At 45.5% G+C, this 19,548-nt stretch overlaps 2 protein-coding genes across 2 annotated transcripts in view; one reads left to right on the forward strand and one right to left on the reverse strand.

Annotated features, from left to right (window-relative positions):
* Window positions 1-19,548, reverse strand: part of LOC144698565 (uncharacterized) — a 160,266-nt gene that overhangs the window by 32,774 nt on the left and 107,944 nt on the right. The window lies entirely within an intron of this gene.
* Window positions 2,075-14,077, forward strand: LOC144698567 (uncharacterized). Its single transcript, XM_078570496.1, has 5 exons — window positions 2,075-2,412; window positions 2,497-2,787; window positions 4,686-4,829; window positions 7,248-7,301; window positions 13,990-14,077. Exons 1-5 carry the CDS (start codon window positions 2,075-2,077, stop codon window positions 14,075-14,077), a joined length of 915 nt encoding a protein of 304 aa, XP_078426622.1.

Raw genomic sequence — 19,548 nt, forward strand, 5'->3', positions numbered from 1 at the left:
AACCAATCATTAACTTGTATACCTCTATCAAATTTCCCCTCAATCTACTTTGCTCCAAGGAAAACAACACCAGTTTTTCCAAACTAATCTAAAATCCTTCACCCGTTGAACCACTCTGGTAAGTCTCCTCTGCACCCTCTTAAGGACCCTCTCATCCTTCATAATGTGTTGTGATCAGTGGTTTACACAAACCCAGATGTTCTGTGTCCATGTCTGTGATGTCATCGCACATCGACAATTACACTGTGACATCAGCACACATCGATAATTACACTGTGACATCAGCACACGCCGACAATTGCGCGGTGACATCACCCCGCTCCCAGGGTATTTCCTCAACTGGGAGATTTTTCTCTGACTTCAGTGCTTCTGATATCTTTCCAGCTACAGTCTCCGGCAGGAGTTTCCAAAGCTGAAAAGAGTTAAATTGTTTCACAGGTGAGTAGTTTTGACAATTCATCTACAATTTGGAGCTTTTAGTCCTCTGTTATCTGTGTGAGGTCCGACAGCTCTGCGGCTGGTGTGACTCCTTTACTGTGGATCTGATTCTGTGTCTATCCATTGCTCTGTTTCACCTCTGCCCTCCCTGATCACCTCTCTGCTGTTGTCTAACTTTCTCTGTCTCTAATAGTGGGTGTATTTTAGCTCTGTTTAGGATTTTACGGTTACTTCTGCCAACTGCTGCCCTGACCATGTGCTGCTGGCTTACCAGCTATAGCTTCCCACCATGTCTTTCATAGTCAGGAGTTGTTTTTCCTGCGATATAGTCCATCTCGCTTCTACCCCTGAGCTTATATTGATCATCAGCTTCTGTATCATTTTTGTTCCCTGTAGTTCATTCTGCACCCCTGAAATGTTAACTCTGTTTCTCTCTCCACAGATACTGCCTGACCTGCTGTGTATTTCCAGCATTTTCTCTTTTTATTTCAGATTTCCAGCAGCTGCAGTATTTTGCTATTATTTTATTGGCAGGCAAAGTTACTGAGGTGGAAATAGATGGTCTTAGTGATATGTAGTCAGAAGCTCAGCTTAGGGTGAAATATGACACTAAGGTTGTGAACAGTTTGGCTCAGCCTCAGAGTTGTCAGAGAGATGGATGGCATTGATGGTCAGGGAGTGGAGTTTGTAGCAGGGACTGAAGACAATGGCTTCAATCTTCCCAATATTTAAATGGAGGAAATTTCTGTTCATCCAACACTGGATGTTAAACAAGTCAGGATGGTGTGTGACTTGGAGGGGAACTTGGAGGTGATGGTGTTCACATACATCTACCCTGGTCCTTCTAGGGGATGGAGGGTTAGGGTTTGGGAGATGTTGGTAGAATTGTAGATGCATAAAACCCCTATCCTTCACCCCTGCCTCTCCCATCTCCCTCTCTATTTCCCCCAGTAGATGCTGGTGTTTTGTATAGTCCCTGACCAGTTGGCAGGTTCCCTTCCCTGAGAGACATTAGTGAACCAGTTGGGTTTTTATAACAATCCAGCAGTTTTCATGGTCACTTTTTCCTGGTACTGGCCCCACAAATTACCAGATTCATTCAGCTCAATTTCACAGCCTGTTTTTGTGATATTGTGGTTTCTCTCTCATTCACTTTTGTCTATTTAAACTATTTCCCCAGGATTTTCAATTGGGAAACCCAATGTATCATCAGAATCTAACGGTGTCGCACAATCAGTCATAACCTGAATTTCATCGGATTTTGAACATGGAAGGAAAAAGCACCGTTCACCGTGGGGAGAAACCGTACATGTGTTCTCTGTGTGGACGAGGCTTCAGCCAATTATCTGGCCTGTCAAAACATAAATGCAGTTACAGTGGGGAGAAACCATGGAAATGTGGAGACTGTGGAAAAGGATTCAATTATCCATCCAGGCTGGATACTCACCAGCGCACACACACTGGGGAGAGGCCTTTCACTTGTTCTGTATGTATGAAGGGATTTATTGATTCATCCACCCTCCTGAGACACCAGCTCATTCACACTGAAGAGAGGCCGTTCACCTGCTCCGAGTGTGGAAAGGGATTCACTTGGGCATCCAGCCTGCTGAGGCACCAGCGAATTCACTCTGGGGGGATGCCATTTACCTGCTCCGAGTGTGGGAAGGGATTCATTCAGTTATCCAACCTGCTGACACACCAGAGAGTTCACACTGGGGAGAGGCCATTTACCTGCTCCGAGTGTGGGAAGGCATTCACTCAGTTATCCAACCTGCAGACACACCAGCGAGTTCACACTGGTGAGAGACCATTTACCTGCTCCGAGTGTGGGAAGGGATTCAGTCAGTCATCCACCCTGCTGAAACACCAGAGAGTTCACTCTGGGGAGAGACCGTTCACCTGCTCCGAGTGTGGGAAGAGATTCACTCAGTCATCAAACCTGCTGATACACCAGAGAGTTCACTCTGGAGAGAGGCCGTTCACCTGCTCCGAGTGCGGGAAGCGATTCACTCAGTTATCCAACCTGCTGACACACCTGCGAGTTCACACTGGGGAGAGACCATTTATCTGCTCCGAGTGTGAGAAGGGATTCGTTAATTTATCCGATCTGTTGAGACACCAGCGAATTCACACTGTGGAGAGACAGTTCACCTGCTCCCACTGTGGGAAGGGCTTCACACAGTCATCCCACTTGCTGAGACATCAGCGAATTCATACTGGAGAGAGGCCGTTCATCTGTCCTGTATGTGGGAAGGGATTCACTGTGTCCTCTGACGTCCTGAAGCACCAGCGAATTCACACTGAGGAGAGGCCGTTCAGCTGCTCCAAGTGTGGGAAGGGATTCACCTGGTCATCCCAACTGATGAGACACCAGCGAGTTCACAAATAACAAACAGGATGTTGCTGTTAATCACATCCAGGACTGAACCTTGTTCATTGTAGTCTGTTTCTGCTGATGTTAATAAACTCTAGCCCAGTTATTGGGGCTAATATTCTGGATAAGGACAAATAAAATATATTTGTGTTAAATATAGCATATTGAGTCTTGTTATTATCTCTAACACAAGTTAGTTTCTCTGGAAGGGCTCTCCCTCTCCCCTCTCTCCTCCATCCTCACCTCTAACAACAAGTGTAAGGAGCTCATGGAGCTTCTTTGTCACTAAGATTGAGACAATCCGATTAGCTGCCGCTGCTGCTTCCCTCCCTTCCACTAGCCCACTGGGACAAACTGCCTCTATAATGTTCCACCTTGTCCAAGCCGTGAACCCACATCTTTCATTAGCTTCTCCCCCATCTCCCTTCCTGCCCTCTCAGTGGTCATCTTGTCCATGAGACACACCTCCTGCTCCATCGACCCTATTCCCACTAAACTGCTGATCCCCCAACTTCCCCATGTTCACTGATATTGTTCACAGTACTCATTCTTCTGGTACTATCCCTCTCTCCTTCAAATCATCACACTTTCCTCAAAAAACAATTACTTAACTCTACTGTCCTTGCAAAGTATTGACCCATCTTCAACCCCCAGTTCCTCTCTGAACTCCTGAAAAGTGTTCACACCTCCCAAATCCGGCTCTATCTTTCCCAGAACTCCCTGCTTGAATCCATCCAATCAGGTTTCTGTCCTGCCACTGTACTGAAACAGCTAAGATCAAAGCCACCAATGACACCCTATGTGACAGTGGCAAAGGGAAACTATTCCTTCTCGACCTGCTTTGACAAGGTTGACCACACCATTCGGCTCCAACACCTCTCCACTGTCGTCCAGCTGGGTGGGGCTGTTCTCTCCTAGTTCCATTCTTCTCTATCTAATCATAGTCAGAGAATCACTTGGAATGTCTTCCCTTCCCACTCCCACAGTTACCTCTGGTGTCCTCAGAGGATCCAGCCTTGGCTTCCATTTATTTCTCAGCAACATTCTCCCCACAGCGACATCATCTGAAAACACAGTGTCAGTTATCACGTGTACACTGACAGTGCCCAACTCTACCTCACCACCACCTCTCTCCACTTCTCCACTTTTGTTAAATTATCAGACTGTTTGTGGATGTGCAGAAATTTTCTCCAATTAAATTTTGGGAAGATTGAAGCTATTGTTTTCATTCCTGAGCTACCAACTCCATTCTTTATCCTATTTCTATCAGGTCATCTCTCAGCCTTCTCTTTTCTAGAGAAAAGAGCTTCAGGCTGTTTAGCCTTTCCTGGCGATTATAATGTATCCGTTCCTGTAACATTTGTGAATGAACTTTTATGTCCCTGGCCCTTGCAACGCCTGACAGCAGTTTCGAGTCTGTATGACCCTTCTTCAGAGGGCGTCTCTATTGGACAGAGCGGTTTCTGGGCCGCAGAGAATTGTGGGATTTTGAAAATGGGAGAAGAAAGCACCGTTCACAGTGTTCTACATGTGGATGAGGTTTCAGCCGATCATCTGGCCTGGTCAAAACGTAAATGCAGTCACAACTGAAAGCAGCTGTGCAAATGTTGACACTGGGAAGGGATTCATTTACCCATCGAAATTGGAAACTCATCAGAGCATTCACACTGGGGAGAGGCCATTGACCTGCTTAAAGTGTCAGAAGGGATTCACTCCATTATCCCACCTGCAGACACGCCAGCGAGTTCTCACTGGGGAGAGGTCATTCATCTGTGCTGTGTGGAAAGAGATTCATTAATTTATCCAACCTGATTGCACATCAAAGAGAGCTTTCAAATTTCAGGACTGTGGGAAGTGCTTTACAAATTCTCAGGAACTTGAACGACCACCAGCAAAGTATTCATACTGATAAGAGACCGTTCAGATGCCTTCTTTATGGGACTGGGTTCAGGCAATCATCCCACCTCTCTCTACACAAGTGCTCTCACACTGGGGAGAGGCTGTACACCTGCACCAAGTGTGGCAATATACGCATTCAGTCATCCCACCTGCCGAGACACCAACGAGTTCACAACGAACTACAGTGATTGGATTTTGCTGTTATTAATGTACAAGAATGAACTATACCCATTGGGGTCTGTTTCAGCTGATGTTAATAAACTCCGGCCCAGTTATAAGTTTAATATTCTGGATAAAGGTCAAATAAATCAACATTCTGTCAAACACAGAGGATGTTGAATTTTTAAAAACATCTCTAACACAAGTTAGTCCTTGTTTCGGACTCTCCCTCTCCCCTGTCTCCTGCATCCACACCTCCAACAAGTGTGAGGAGCTCATGGAGCTTCTTTGTCACTAAGATTGAGACAATCTTGAGACAATTGAGATCAGCTGCCTCTCCTGCTTCTCTCCCTCCCACGAGTACATCCTTGACCTCGACATCCTTGCAATTCGCATCCAATCTCCGACCACTCTCCAAAATCATGCTTACCTCCCAAATCCATGCACAATGGTCCTGGAACTTAGGGGTAAATGACATTGTGAAAGGATTGTTCACCGGCTGAATTGTGACGTTCTTACTGACAAGACAGAGTTTAAATGTTCTGTGTATGGGAAGAAAAAAATAATTGTTCACACCGCCGACTGAGACTCCAGTGAGTTCACATCTAAATGTAGGTAGTTTTACTGCAGTTATTTACACCTGGGACAGTATTATGGCAGAGGACCCATGCACTTTGTTTGTCATACCAATTGACTGAATAATTTTATATATTGGTCTTGGGCTTCGTTCGTCATCGGATCACAAAACATAATTTTCGATTAAAAAAAAAACGACCTCTCCATGGCAGCCTGGTTACCCAGCCTTCAACAGGGGCCAGAAGGTGCCCTATCCTCACAACAGGACCTCCCTACACATGTGTATTGGGGTGTGTGCTTGGAGCATGCGCAGTGCGGCCCATTTCATAAGCATGCGTAGTACTGGTCTGTGACTGAAGCTGCTCAGAGCGGGTGAGAGAATGTCGAGTGGAGCAAACTAACAGAGTTAGTCTAAGGTGGGGGGTGGGGGGAGAGAGAAGTAGAGGGTGGGGTGGTTGTGGGGACAAGCAAGCAGTGATAGGAGCAGATAATCAAAAGATGTCACAGACAAAAGGATCAAAGAGGTGTTGAAGGTGCTGATATTATCTAATAAAAGTGCTAATTAAGAATGGTTGGCAGGATACTCAAGGTACAGCTCTAGTGGGGGTGGGGTGGACAGACTAACAAAGTATTAGTTGTAGACTATACTTCAGTTCTGCCGAAGGGTCATGAGGACTCGAAACGTCAACTGTTTTCTTCTCCACCGATGCTGCCAGACCTGCTGAGTTTTTCCAGGTAATTCTGTTTTTGTTTTGGATTTCCAGCATCCGCAGTAGCTTTTAGCTTTTAGTTTTTAACAGAGTTAGTGGGTGTGTGAGGAGGAATGGAGCCAGCAGACTGGGCAGGGAGGCTTCATAAAGACACAGTGCAGGCCGCAGAGCCCAAATAACAAGGTACCGGTCTTGTGTTTACAGAGAACGGGCCGAAAAATTCTGGATTTCTCCCTTCGCCAGGCCCGGGGTAACGGCCGCCATCTTTATAGAGGGCAATGTGCAGTAGGGCGCATGCGCGGTCATCCTGGTCCAGGTAGCAGGAGGAGAGAATGTTGTGAAATTCTATCCTGGAGTCACAGGGATGGATTTTGGAAACTCCTTTTACAGGGGGTTAGAAGGGGAACATTTACAGACGGTTGATATCTGACAGAGTCACTCAATTCATCAGGACCTGGATCCTCCTTTTTTAATGCTCTGTACAAACCGTTTCCCAAACCTGCCACACTCAGTCCAGGATAGAAATTCAGGACCTGGATTCTATCGGCCTCTGAGTGTAAGCATTGAGTTCCAGGTCATGACCACTCACTGTGCAAACATTTCTTTCTCACATCCCTCCTGTACATCTTACCCAAAATCTTAAATCTGTGACCCATAATCCTTTCACGATCTGCTACTGTGAACAGCTTTTCTTTAACTACTTTATGTAAACCTTTCTTAATTTTGTGCACCTTTTGTTAAATCTCCCCTCAATCTGCTTTGTTCCAAGGAGAACAATCCCAGTTTCTCCAACCTAACCTTGCAACTAAAATCCCTCACCCCTCGACCCATTCTGGTAAATCTCCTCTGCCCCCTCTCAAGGACCCTCCCATCCTTCATAATGTATGGTTTGTACAGACACTGATGTTCCGTGTTCATGTCTGTGACATCATCACACATTGACAATTACACTGTGACATCATCACACATTGACAATTACACGGTGACATCATCACACATCAACAATTACACGGTGACATCATCCTGCTCCCCGGGTATTTCCTCAACTGGGAGATTTTTCTCTGACTCCAGTGCTTCTGATATCTTTCTAGCTACAGTCTCCAGCAGGAGTTTCCAAAACTGAAAAGAGTTAAATTGTTTCAGAGGTGAGTAATTTTGACCATTCATCTACAATTTGGAGCTTTTAGTTCTCTGCTCTGTTATCTTTTAGAGGTTCCATCGCTCTGGGGCTAGTGTGGCTCCTTTACTGTGGATCTGAATCAATGTCCATCTTTTGCTCTGTTTCACCTCTGCCATTCCAGATCACCTCTCTGTCATTGTCTAACTTCCTCTGTCTTTAATACTGGGTGCATTTTAGCTGTGTTTGGCATTTAACTGTTACTTCTGCTGATTGTGTCCAAATAAGGTTTCCACTGCTACCCATCCCCAGACCATGTGCTGCTGTCTTACCAGCTTTATCTTCCCACAGTACCTTCCATAGTCAGGAATTGTTTTTCCTGCGCTATAGGCCATTTCTCTTCCACTTCTGAGCTTATATTGACCATCAAATTCAACACCATTTTTATTCCCTGTAATCCATTCTGCACACCCTGAAATGTTAATTTTCTTTCTCTCTCCACAGATCCTGCATGATCTGCTGAGTATTTCCAGCATTTTCTTTTTTTATTTCAGATTTACAGCAGCTGCAGTATTTTGCTATTATTTTATTGCAGGCGTTGCTCACAGAACCGAGTCTAGAAACACAGACGGACCAATTAAGAGCCGGTTTGTATCAGGGTGGGTGATGGTTACAGAAGTTGGTCCCTGGCCTCCAGTGTAGGTTCTTTTTCATCGAGTAATAGAATCATTGAATGATTACAATACAGACGGAGGCTATTCAGCCCATTGTGCACATGCTGGCTCTCTGCAAGAGCAAGTCAGCTAGTCCCACTCCCCTGCCCTTTCACTAACACAACCAGCAAATATTGCCAATCCCCAGTTGCCTGTGGAGAAGATGATGTTTGACCTTCTTGAACCGCTGCAGTCCGTGTGGTGAAGGTGCTCCCACAATGCTGTTAGGTAAGGAGTTACAGGTTATTCACCCAGCGGTGATGAAGGAACAGTGATATATGTCCAAATCAACAACAGCAGTTTGTGTTTATATAGCACCTTTAACGTAATAAAACTTTCCAAGGCATTTCAAAGAACAGGATGCGTTTATAAAAAGCATTAATGATTAGGAATGTACAATCAAAGCTCTCTGCTGTTGACTGAGTTCGGAATTGGCTGATTGATGGACACTGTAACCAGGTCAGTGTGAGATTCCTCACGGTGAGTCTGCAGTGGTGACTTGAGTCTGAGGAGGACGAGAGATTAACCCTATGAAGACAGGGTAAAACAGCACAACTGCGCTTGCACAACGGCAGCATACACAGCCTTTAAAATAAGGATGAGAATTTTATAATTTAGGTTCTCCTTAACCCGGAGCCTTTGTAGGTCAGTGAGCACAGGGGTGATGGGTTAACTAGACTTGTTGTGAGTGAGCACACAGGCTGCAGAGTTTTGGATGACCTCAAGATTACAGGGAGGTTGAATGTGGGAGGCCGGCCGGGAGTGTGTTAGGATAGTTAAGTCTAGAGGTAACAAAGGAATGGATGAGAGTTTCAGCAGCAGATGAGCTGAAACTGGGGTGGAGTCGGGCGATGTTACTGAGGTGGAAATAGGCGGTCTTGGTGATGATGTGGATATGTGGTTGGAAGCTCATCTTGGGGTGAAATATTTCACCATGGCTGTGAACAGTCTGGTTCAGCCTCAGACAGTTGTCAGGGAGAGGGATGGAGTCGGTGGCTTGGGAGTGGAGTTTGTAGCGGGGACTGAAGACATTGGCTTCATTCTTCTCAATATTTAAATAGCGGAAATTTCTGTTCATCCAGTACTGGATGTCAGACAAGTCAGGACGGTGTGTGACTTGGAGGGGAACTTGGAGGTGATGGTGTTCACATACACCTGCTACCCTGGCCCTTCTAGTGGGTGGAGGTTGAGGGCTGGGGAGATTCTTTCAGAGTTCTCCTGCATGTCTCACTTCTCTCTCGCCTTTTGTCCTTTCTCCCCTAGAAGCCTGAATCTTGTGCAGGCCCAGACCGGGTGGTAGGTTCCCTTCCCTGAAGGACATTAGTGAACCAGTTGGGTTTTTATGACAATCCAACAGTTTTCATGGTCACTTTTTCCTCGTGCCGGCCCCACAAATTCCCAGATTAATTCAGCTCAATTTCACAACCTGCCTTTGTGTTTTTGTGGGTTCTCTCTCACTCCCTTTTTCTGTTTTAAATTAGTTTCACAGGGTAATAGAAGGGGAAGGTTTGCTGTCGGGAAACTCACACCAAGACCTGAGAGAGTCACTTGATTCATCAGGACCTGAATATTATTGGCCTTTGAACATGGAAGCAGAAAGCGCTGCTCACACTGGGGAGAAACCGTGTAAGTGCGGGGATTGTGGGAAGGGATTTAATTACCCGTCTGACCTGGAAACTCATCGATGCACTCACACTGGGGAGAAGCCATTCACCTGCCCGGAGTGTGGGAAGGGATTTACTCAGTCATCCACTCTGCTGACACACCAGCGAGTTCACACTGGGGAGAGACCGTTCACCTGCTCCGAGTGTGGGAAGGGATTTATTAGTTCAACTAACCTGCAGACACACCAACAAATTCACACTGGAGAGAGACCATTCACCTGCTCAAAATGTGGCAAGGGATTCACTCGATCATTCGACCTGCAGACACACCAGTGAGTTCACACTGGGGAGAGACCATTCACCTGCTCAAAATGTGGCAAGGGATTCACTCGATCATTCGACCTGCTGACACACCAGCGAGTTCACACTGGGGAGAGACCGTACACCTGCTCTGAGTGTAGGAAGGGATTCACTAGGTCATCCCACCTCCTGAGATATCAGCTGGTTCACTCAGACCAGAGACAGTTTACATGCTCAGTCTGTGGGAAGTGCTATAAAAGTTACCAGGACCTGATCTTGCATCAACGTGTTCACACTGATGAGAGACCGTTGAGGTGCTCTCACTGCAGGACTGGGTTCAGGCGATCATCTGACCTCATTGTACATCAGCGCAGTCACACCGGGGAGAGGCCGTTCACCTGCTCCATGTGTGGGAAGGGATTCACTCAGTCATCCAACCTGCTGAGACACCAGCGAATTCACACTGGAGAAGGGGCTGCTCACTTGCCCTGACTGTAGGAAGGGATTCATTAGTTGAACCTACCCACTGAAACACCATCGAGTTCACACTGGGGAGAGACCAGTCAGCTGGTCTGTGTGTGGAAAGGGATTCACTCAGTCATTTGTGCTGCTGAGACACCAGCGAGTTGACAAGTAACAGCAAAATCCTATTACTGTAGTTAATCACATCCTGTATGGAACCATGTTCATTGGGTTCTGTTTCTGCTGATGTTAATAAACTCCATCCCTGTTATAGAGGCTAATATTGTTTACACAAATCAATTAAATCAACTTGGTGTGAAATACAAGGTGTGTTGAATCTTTTTAATATCTCCAAAACTCTGCTTCTCCCCTGTCACCTCCAACCTCACCTCCAACAACAAGTGTGAGGAGCTCATGGAGCTTCTTTGTCACTAAGATTGAAACAATCTGATCAGCTGCCTCTGCTGCTTTCCTCCCTTCCACTCTCCCACTAGGCCAAACTGTCTCTAACTTCCCTCTTGTCTGAGCCCTGAACCCACATCTTCCTCCAGTTTCTCTCCCATCTCCCCTCATACCCTCTCAGTGCTCATCTTGACCATGAGGCCCTTCTTCTGCTCCCTTGACCTTATTCTCAATAAACTTCTGATTATCCAACATCCCCATGTTCGCTGATATTGTTAATGTTTCTCTCTCTCCTGGTAATGTACCTTTTATCATCAAATCTATCATCATCACCCATCCTAAGAATAGTTCTTGACCTGACCATCTTTTCAAACTACTGCCCCATCTCTAACCTCCATTTCTTCTCCAAGGTCCTTGTATTTGGTGTCCCAGAAGATTCTATCCTTGGCCCCCTCCTATTTCTCATCTACATGCTGCTACTCGGTGACATCATCCAAAAGCACCGTGTAAGTTTTCACATGTACATTGACAACACCCAGCTCAACCTCACCACCATCCCTCTCCATTCCTCCACTGTTACTAATTGATCAAACTGCTTATCCCACACCCAGTACTGGATGAGCAGAAATTTCCTCCAATTAAAAATTGGGGAGACTAGAATCATTGTTTTCAGTCACCACTACAAATTCTGTTCCCTAACTACCGAGTCCATCCCTCTCTCCGGGAACTGTCTGAGGCTGAACCACACTGTTCACAATCTCGGTCTTTTATTTGACCCCAAGATGAGTTTCTGACCACATATCCACACCATCACTAACATCAGATATTTCAATCTCCATAACGTCACTTGTCTCCATTCCACCCCCAGCTCATCTGCTGCTCAAACCCTCATCCATGTCTGTGTTATCTTTAGACTTGATAATTCCAATACATTCCTGGCTGGCGTCTCACATTCACCCCACCCCCACACGGAAACGTGAGATCATCCAAAACCCTGCTGCCCATGTGCTTTCTCACGCCAAGTCCTGTTCACCCTTCACCCCTGTAGCCATTGACCTAAATTGGCTCCTGTTCAAGCAATGCCTCAATTTTAAAATTCGTAACCTGGTTTACAAATCCCTCCATGGCCACGTCCCTCCCTATCTCTGTAACGTCCAGTCGCACAACCCTCTGAGATTTCTGTGCTATCTCATCCCGTACTCTTTAGCATCCCTGATTTTAATTGCTTCACCAATGGTGGCCGTGCCTAGGTGCAAAGTTCCAGGATTTCCTCCCTAAACCCCTCCAGCTCTCTCTCCTGATTAAAGATGCTTGTTAATATCTGCCTCTCCAATCAAGGTTCTGTCCATTGACCCAAATATCGACCCATGTCACTCGACGTCAAATGTTTCTTTATGAAAGTCCTGTGAAGCACCTTGGCACATTTTGTTACGTTAAAGGTATTATATAAATACAAGTTGTTTCTGTTTCATAACAGCCAGTTTGTACACAGTAAGATTCCACAAAAAGCAATCAGACTAACTGATTAATCTAGTATTTTTTGGTGGTGTTAGTTAAAGCACGAATGTTGGTCCCACTGCACCAGGAGAACTCCCCTGTGGACAGTATGTGGAGTTGTTGAGTTCTCCTGAGCTGAGAGTGGAGCTGAATGAGCTGTCGGGCCTGCAGTGTACCTTGCAGAACCGTTGCCTGGGATCTTTCCTCTTAATTCACTGACTCCCAGCTGCAGTTGTTGCTGCAGTTAAATAGTTAACTTTGAATATCAATCCCAATTTAATCTTTGGAGCAAAATCAACAACTTTAAATCGGCTGCAGAAGAGAAAGAAATTTTTTCTGTTCATTTAGCATATTTCACATCTTCAAAACATCCCAAAGTGATTCACAATCAATGATGTATTTTGGAAGTAAGAATGAGGGAAAGCAGAATAAACTAAATGGTACAATTTTAAACAGAGTTCAGCAACAGAGTGACCTGGGAGTGTATGTACACAAATATTTATATGTGACAGAACATAATGTTATTATCTATTGCGAGGGGAATTGAATTCAAAAGTAGGGAGGTTGTGCTCTAATGCACTAGCGAGACCACATTTGGATTACAGTGTACAGTATTGGTCACCTTATTTAAGGAAAGATGTTGGAAGCAGTTCAGAGAAGGTTTCCCAGGCTAATGCCTGGAATGGGTGGGTGTCTTGTGCGGATAGGTCGGACAGACTAGGCATGTATCCGCTGCAGTTTAGAAGATTAAGAGGCGACTTGATTGAAACATATAAGATCCTGAGGGGTCTTGACAGGGTGGATGTGGAGAGGATGTTTCTTCATATGGGAGAATCTATAACTAGGAGTCAGTGTTTAAAAATAAGGGGTCACCCATTTCAAACAGAGATGAGGCGATTTTTTTAAACTCAGGGGATCATGAATCTTTGGAACTCTCTTCCTCAAAAGGGTGGTGGAAGCAGAGCCTTTGAATATTTTTAAGGCAGAGGTGGGTAGATTCTTGGTAAACAAGGGGGTGATTGGTTATTAGGGGTAGGTGTGATGCAAACATCAGGTTACCATCAGATCACCCATGATCTTCTTGAATGGCAGAGCAGGCTCAAGGGGCTGAATGGCCTACTCCTGCTCCTTGTTTGTATGAAATAGAGGATGGTGAATAACAGCTCGAAACCACAGTCCTCCCTCCCACTGAGATACTGATCCTTCCAACATACAGGAATTTGGGGCAAGAGTGGCTTTGATGCTCAGATTTGCTCTGTTTCCATATGATCAGATTGATCGAGAAGCACTGGGGAAGGTGCGAGGAAGATTTACTGGAATTTTGCGAGAACTGGAAAGTTATATCAATCCACAGAGATTGAACAGGTTGAAAAATGTTTTGCTGAGGAAAATGCGTGAGGGATGACCTGACCGAGGCCTTTAAGATAATGAGAGGGTTTGACAGGGTAGACAAGTGGAAGATGTTTCCACTTGCGAATGAATGAGAATAAACATAAGTTAGTCATAAATAAATCTAATGTCCATTCCATAAGCAACTTCATTAACCACAAATAAAGCAGAAAATGCTGGAAACATACGTCACATCTAGGAGCATCTGTGAATTGAGAAACAGTATTAACTTTTCAAGTCTGTTCACTGATGCAGTGCAATTGTGATGTAAAGTCATAGCCTATGTTTAGCTCTCCACAGACGCTCTCAGATCTGATGAAAATTCCAGCATTTTCTGTTTTTATTTCAGATTTACAGCACCAGATTTTCTCCAACTGTTGTCGGTTAAGAATGTAGAATTCATGATCAAAAGAGCTTGGGATCCCAGTGCGAGCTAGAAACTCACGGGCAAAATCACACCATGAAAAGATCATTCACCGGCTGAATTGCTGGCAGTACGGAATTTAAATGTTCTGTGCATGGGAAGAAAAGCCATTTGTTCACACCGCCTGCTGAGGCTCCAGTGAGTTAAGATCTAACTGTAGGAGTTTGTTCTGCTGTTCATTACATCCAGGAGAGAATTATGATGGAGCCATATTGAATTGAATTAATAATTTTATATCAAAAACAAAAATACGTGGAAAAACTCAGCAGGTGTGACAGCATCTGCGGAGAGGAACACAGTTAACGTTTCCAGTCCGTATGACTCTTCAACAGAACTAATTATTCTATTTTTCCTTAGTTTTGTTGAAGAGTCATAAGGACTCGAAACGTTAACTGTGTTCCTCTCCGCAGATGCTGTCAGACCTGCTGAGTTTTTCCAGGTATTTTTCTTTTTGTTTTGGATTTCCAGCATCCGCAGTTTTTTGCTTTTATAATAATTTTATATCTTGGCCCTGTGGCTCCGTTCGTCATCGGATCACAAAACATAATTTTCTATTTAACAAAGGAGGTTTTCAATGGCGGCGGACGTACCCAGCATTCAATGGGAGTCAGGATGTGCCCTCACTGCGAGCTCCTCGCGCAGGCGCAGTACCGCTAATCGGTTGGAACATGCGCATTGCAGACTCCGACCGGAGCATGCGCAGTGCGGTCTGTACCTGGAGCTGTTCGAAGGGGCTGGCAAGTGACGAACACGAGAGAGTAAATAGAGCTGGTGAGTGGTGAGGAATGGAGGCGGCAGAATGGGCGGGGAGGCTTCATGAACATCCAGTGAAGGCCCGAAACTGCGAAATGAAGCGGCCAGTCCCGCGGTTGCACCGAATGGGACGACGACAAAAACTGTGGCCCGATCTCCGCTCGGAGACAGACCCGGGGTAACGGCCGCCATCTTTCTCGGGGCAATGTGCAGCAGGGCGCATGCGCGGTCATCCCTGGTCCAAGTATCAGGAGGAGAGAATGTTGTGCATTTCTAGCCAGGACTGACAGGGATGGATTTTGGAAACTCCTCTTACAGGGGGTTAGAAGGGGAGGATTTACACACAGCAAACTCAAACCAAGAGAAATGTTTCTCTCTTCTCAATATCCATCCTGAACTGATAGTAATGGATTTTGTAAATTTCTCTTACGAGTTCCTAGGAGTGGAAGATTGACAAACGGGAAACTCAAACCAAAATCACATCAAGATCTGACAGAGTCAGAAATTCACAGCAATCTCTCTTCCTGCCCCCTGGGCAAGGATGACCATGCATGTGCCCTACTGCACATTTCCCCCAATAAAGATGTCGACTGCTTGGTTTCATCTCAAAAATAGCCTGAAAGGAATACTTTATTGGAAGTTACAAAGTAAAGCAAACTGATTTTCAGAATATTAAACTGCAGCCCTGTTACAAGGATTATTAACATCAGCAGAAACAGACCCAAACTGTCAGAAAGAGCATGGTTCATTCCTGGATCTGATTAACAGCAGCAATAACAGCAGAATCCCACCCCTGCTGTCACTTGTAAACTCGCTGGTTTCTCAGCAGTTGGACTATCAATTAAATCCCTTCTCATACACGGAGAAGGTGAATGGCCTCTCCCCAGTGTGAACTCCCTGGTCTGTGTCTTGGAGATGATGGTTTTCCCATGTACCAGCTGCTCTTGTCCTTCCTGGTGGTGAGGAGTGTGGGTTTGGCAGAATCTGTCAACATTCTTGTTGCGTTGCAGTTGGATGAAGTCCATCTTGTATTCCTCCATTGCTCTCTGTCCTTCTCTCATGTTCTCTCTCTCTATCTCCTCTCACAGAGTCTTGTATAGGCCCAGACTGAGTGCAGGTTCCCTTCCCTGAGGGACATTAGTGAACCAGTTCGGTTTTTATGACAATCCAGCAGTTTTCATGGTCACTTTTTCCTAGTGCCGGCCTCACAAATTACCAGATTCATTCAGCTCAATTTCACAACCTGCCATTGTGTTTTTGTGGGTTCTCTCTCACTCCCTTTTTTCTGTTTTAAATCAATTTCACAGAGTATCACAAGGGGAGGATTTGCAGTCGGGAAACTCAAACCAAACATCAGATAAGACCGGACAGATGCATCGTATTCATTTGGATCAGAATATCATTGGATTTTGAACATGGAAGTAAAAGGCACCGTTCACAGTGGGGAGAAACCGTACACGTGTTCTGTGTGTGGACGAAGCTTCTGTCAATCATCTGGCCTGTCTAAACATAAGCGTAGTCACACTGGAGAGAAGCTGTGGAAATGTGGGGACTGTGGGAAGGGATTCAATTACCCGTCTGACCTGGAAACTCATCGGCGCAGTCACACAGGGGAGAGGCCATTCACCTGCTTGCAGTGTGGGAAGGGATTCACTCAGTCATCTGACCTGCTGAAACATCAGCGAGTTCACACTGGAGAGAGACCATTTACCTGCTCTGAGTGTGGGAGCAGATTCACTGAGTCATCCACCCTGTTGAAACACCAGCGAGTTCACACTGGGGAGAGACCATTCACCTGCTTGGAGTGTGGGAAAGAATTCACTACGTCTTCCCATCTGTTGAGACACCAGCGAGTTCACACTGGGGAGAGACCGTTTACCTGCTGCGAGTGTGGGAAGCGATTCACTCGGTCATCAGCCCTGCTGAGACACCAGCGAGTTCACAAGCAACTACAGTGAATGGATTTTGCTGTTAATCACATCCAGGACTAAACCATGTTCATTGGGGTTTGTTTCTGTAACTGATGTTAATAAACTCCAGTCCAGTTATAAGTGTTAATGTTCTGGCCAAAAATCAAATACATTAGCTTTGTGTTAAACACCATGTGTCGAGTCTTTTTAATATCTCCAACACAAGTTAGTTCCTTTTGAAGGGCTCTCCCTCTCCCCTGTCTCCTCCACCCTCACCTCCAACAACAAGTGTGAGGAGCTCATGGAGCTTCTTTGTCACTAAAACTGAGACAATCCGATCAGCTGCGTCTGCTGCTTCCCTGCCTCCCACGAGCCCACCAGGACAAACTGTCTCTAAAATTCCCCCTTGTCCGAGCCCTGAACCCACATCTTTCCCCATTTTCCCTTCCATCTCCCCTCATGCCCTCTCAGTGCTCATCTTATCCATGAGACCCACCTTCTGCTGTACTGACCCCACTCTCACTGAATGACTGACCACCCAACTTCCCCGTATTCACTAATATTGTTAACGGTTCTTTCTCTAAGGTACTGTCCCTCTCTGCTCCAAACATCCAATCATCACCCCTTCCTCAAAAAAACAAACGTTTGTACCCACTGTCCTTTGCAAACTACTGCCCCATCTCCAAAATCCCTCTCCTCTCTACACTGTTGGAAGATGCTGTCACTTCCCAAATACTGGGATTGTCAGTGTGAACAGGGTGGGATGTGTTTGGAGACGGGATGTCCCAGTTCTCCACCCTGGGATTCTCAGTGTGAACAGGGTGGGATGTGTTTGGAGACAGGATGTCCCAGTTCTCCTCCCTGGGATTCTCAGTGTGAACAGGGTGGGATGTGTTTGGAGACAGGATGTCCCAGTTCTCCACCCTGGGATTCTCAGTGTGAACAGGGTGGGATGTGTTTGGAGACAGGATGCCCCAGTTTTCCACCCTGGGATTCTCAGTGTGAACAGGGTGGGATGTGTTTGGAGACAGGATGCCCCAGTTCTCCACCTTTAAAGGGACAGGGAGAGGACCAGCTGGGCTGAATGACGCTGCTTTATGACATCACTGCAGTGTCTAGTAACCATTCTCCCTGAGCCCTGCTCATTATGGGCTGGCTTTAGCTCAGTGCTGTTACAGGGAGGGAAACAGGAGGAGGATTCGAGCTGTGTAGAGCTCAGGATTAATGGGGAGAGATACAGGATCAACTTCTACCTTGCTGAGTGAGAAATGTCATTGTCCCGGACACTCCCTGTCCCTCAGTATCTGTATCCGGGGGACAGGCTGATGGGTTTACTCTGTATCTAATCCATGCTGTGTTTGACTGGAGAGTGTTTGATTCTGACAATGATTGTTCACCTCGATGATGATGAGATAAACCCATCAGCTTCTTTCCTGGACACAGATCCTGAAGGGCAAGGAGTGTCTGTAATATTTTGGACCATGTCCTTGACCCAGTTTTGAACTTCTTGCTCACATATCCTTTCATCCTGCTTTGTTCTATTGTAAAGACCCCCCAGTTTCTCCAGTCTCTCCTCAATGGAAACAGTTGAATTAAGTTAGAAACTTAAGCAGGAGCTTCACAGCAGACAGATCACCATGAGAAAACATTTCATTCCACAGTCAGTTGTTATCATCTGGAATACACTGTCTGAAAGTTTGGTGGGTGCAGGTTCAACAGTAATTTTAAAAGGGAATTGGAGAAATGCTTGAAAGAAAACATTGACAGAACCATGGGGAAACAGCAGGGTAGAGGACTATTCAGATAGCTCATCCAAAGAGCTGGCAAAGGCACGATGGGGCGAATGGCCTCATTTTGTGCTGTATCTTCTCATCCATGGTATCATCTCTGTGAATCTCTCCTGCACCCTCTCCATGGCCCTGACATCATTCCTGTTGTAAGATGCGAGAATTTGACTCAATATTCTAAATGCAGCCTAATCAATGATTTACAAATTAATTTTGCAGAGAAAATTGGAGTAATAGGTTCAAACAGCATTTTAAACTTTTCCTTCACATTTAAAGATTTGTGTACCTGAACCCCTTGTAACATGGCTAAAAGACATTGAGGTAAAATGCTTGATATAATATGTATTATGGGATAGAGAAGTTTAGTCTGAGTTCGAAACTCAAACAGGCTCTTCACTGCAGACAGGTCACCACGGCAACACTGATAAGACATTCCATTGCACAGAATCAGCTCATTGGAAACTCGAATCAGATCAGGGAAAAGGACAGAGTTTGTATGTTATTAACCACGATAAAAACTGAAACCAGAGTGAGGAATAGAATAGATCAGATTATAACGTGTGATGTTCATACCTATAATTGTGAAACTATCAGAATTAACAGTGGGCAGGGGAGTTTAGGGAGAATGAGAAAATTCCAGAAGAAAAGTAACTGCTGGGAACCGGGGAATGTGTCCTTGTAAATCACAGATTAGAGAAATTCCAGCTCTCTTTTCCTTACTTCCTGCCAAAACCCAGCAGAGAAGACAAAGAAGAGCCAGGGGCCAGATCTGGATCACTACAGGGTATAAAAGTGAGGGGATACTGATGTAAGGGGGCAGTCGGGACTGGAGACACCAGAAATCAAACTCAGGGTGCCCGAGGTTCCATTCAGCGGGCTGACCTCATGTAAGTGACTGTGGACACACGGGACTTGCATGTTTACTCTGATTTATGGATCAATATGAGATACGGTAGAGGACAGAGAATCTGCTCAGCTTATATTTCTAAATAAAGTATTAAAGTTGCTGATACTGGACTCTCAAACCCACTGAT

This window comes from Cetorhinus maximus, chromosome 23, assembly GCF_964194155.1.
Source record: "Cetorhinus maximus chromosome 23, sCetMax3.hap1.1, whole genome shotgun sequence".
NCBI classification, from domain to species: domain Eukaryota; kingdom Metazoa; phylum Chordata; class Chondrichthyes; order Lamniformes; family Cetorhinidae; genus Cetorhinus; species Cetorhinus maximus.

What these genes read in the sequence shown, in the direction of transcription:
- LOC144698567 (XM_078570496.1), top strand. Translation starts at nt 2,075, where the DNA reads ATGCCATTTACCTGCTCCGAGTGTGGGAAGGGATTCATTCAGTTATCC. An exon ending in TGTGGGAAGGGATTCACCTG is followed by an intron (nt 2,788 to 4,685) that starts GTCATCCCAACT and finishes ACAAATTCTCAG; the next exon opens with GAACTTGAACGACCACCAGC. An exon ending in AGGCTGTACACCTGCACCAA is followed by an intron (nt 4,830 to 7,247) that starts GTGTGGCAATAT and finishes ATATCTTTCTAG; the next exon opens with CTACAGTCTCCAGCAGGAGT.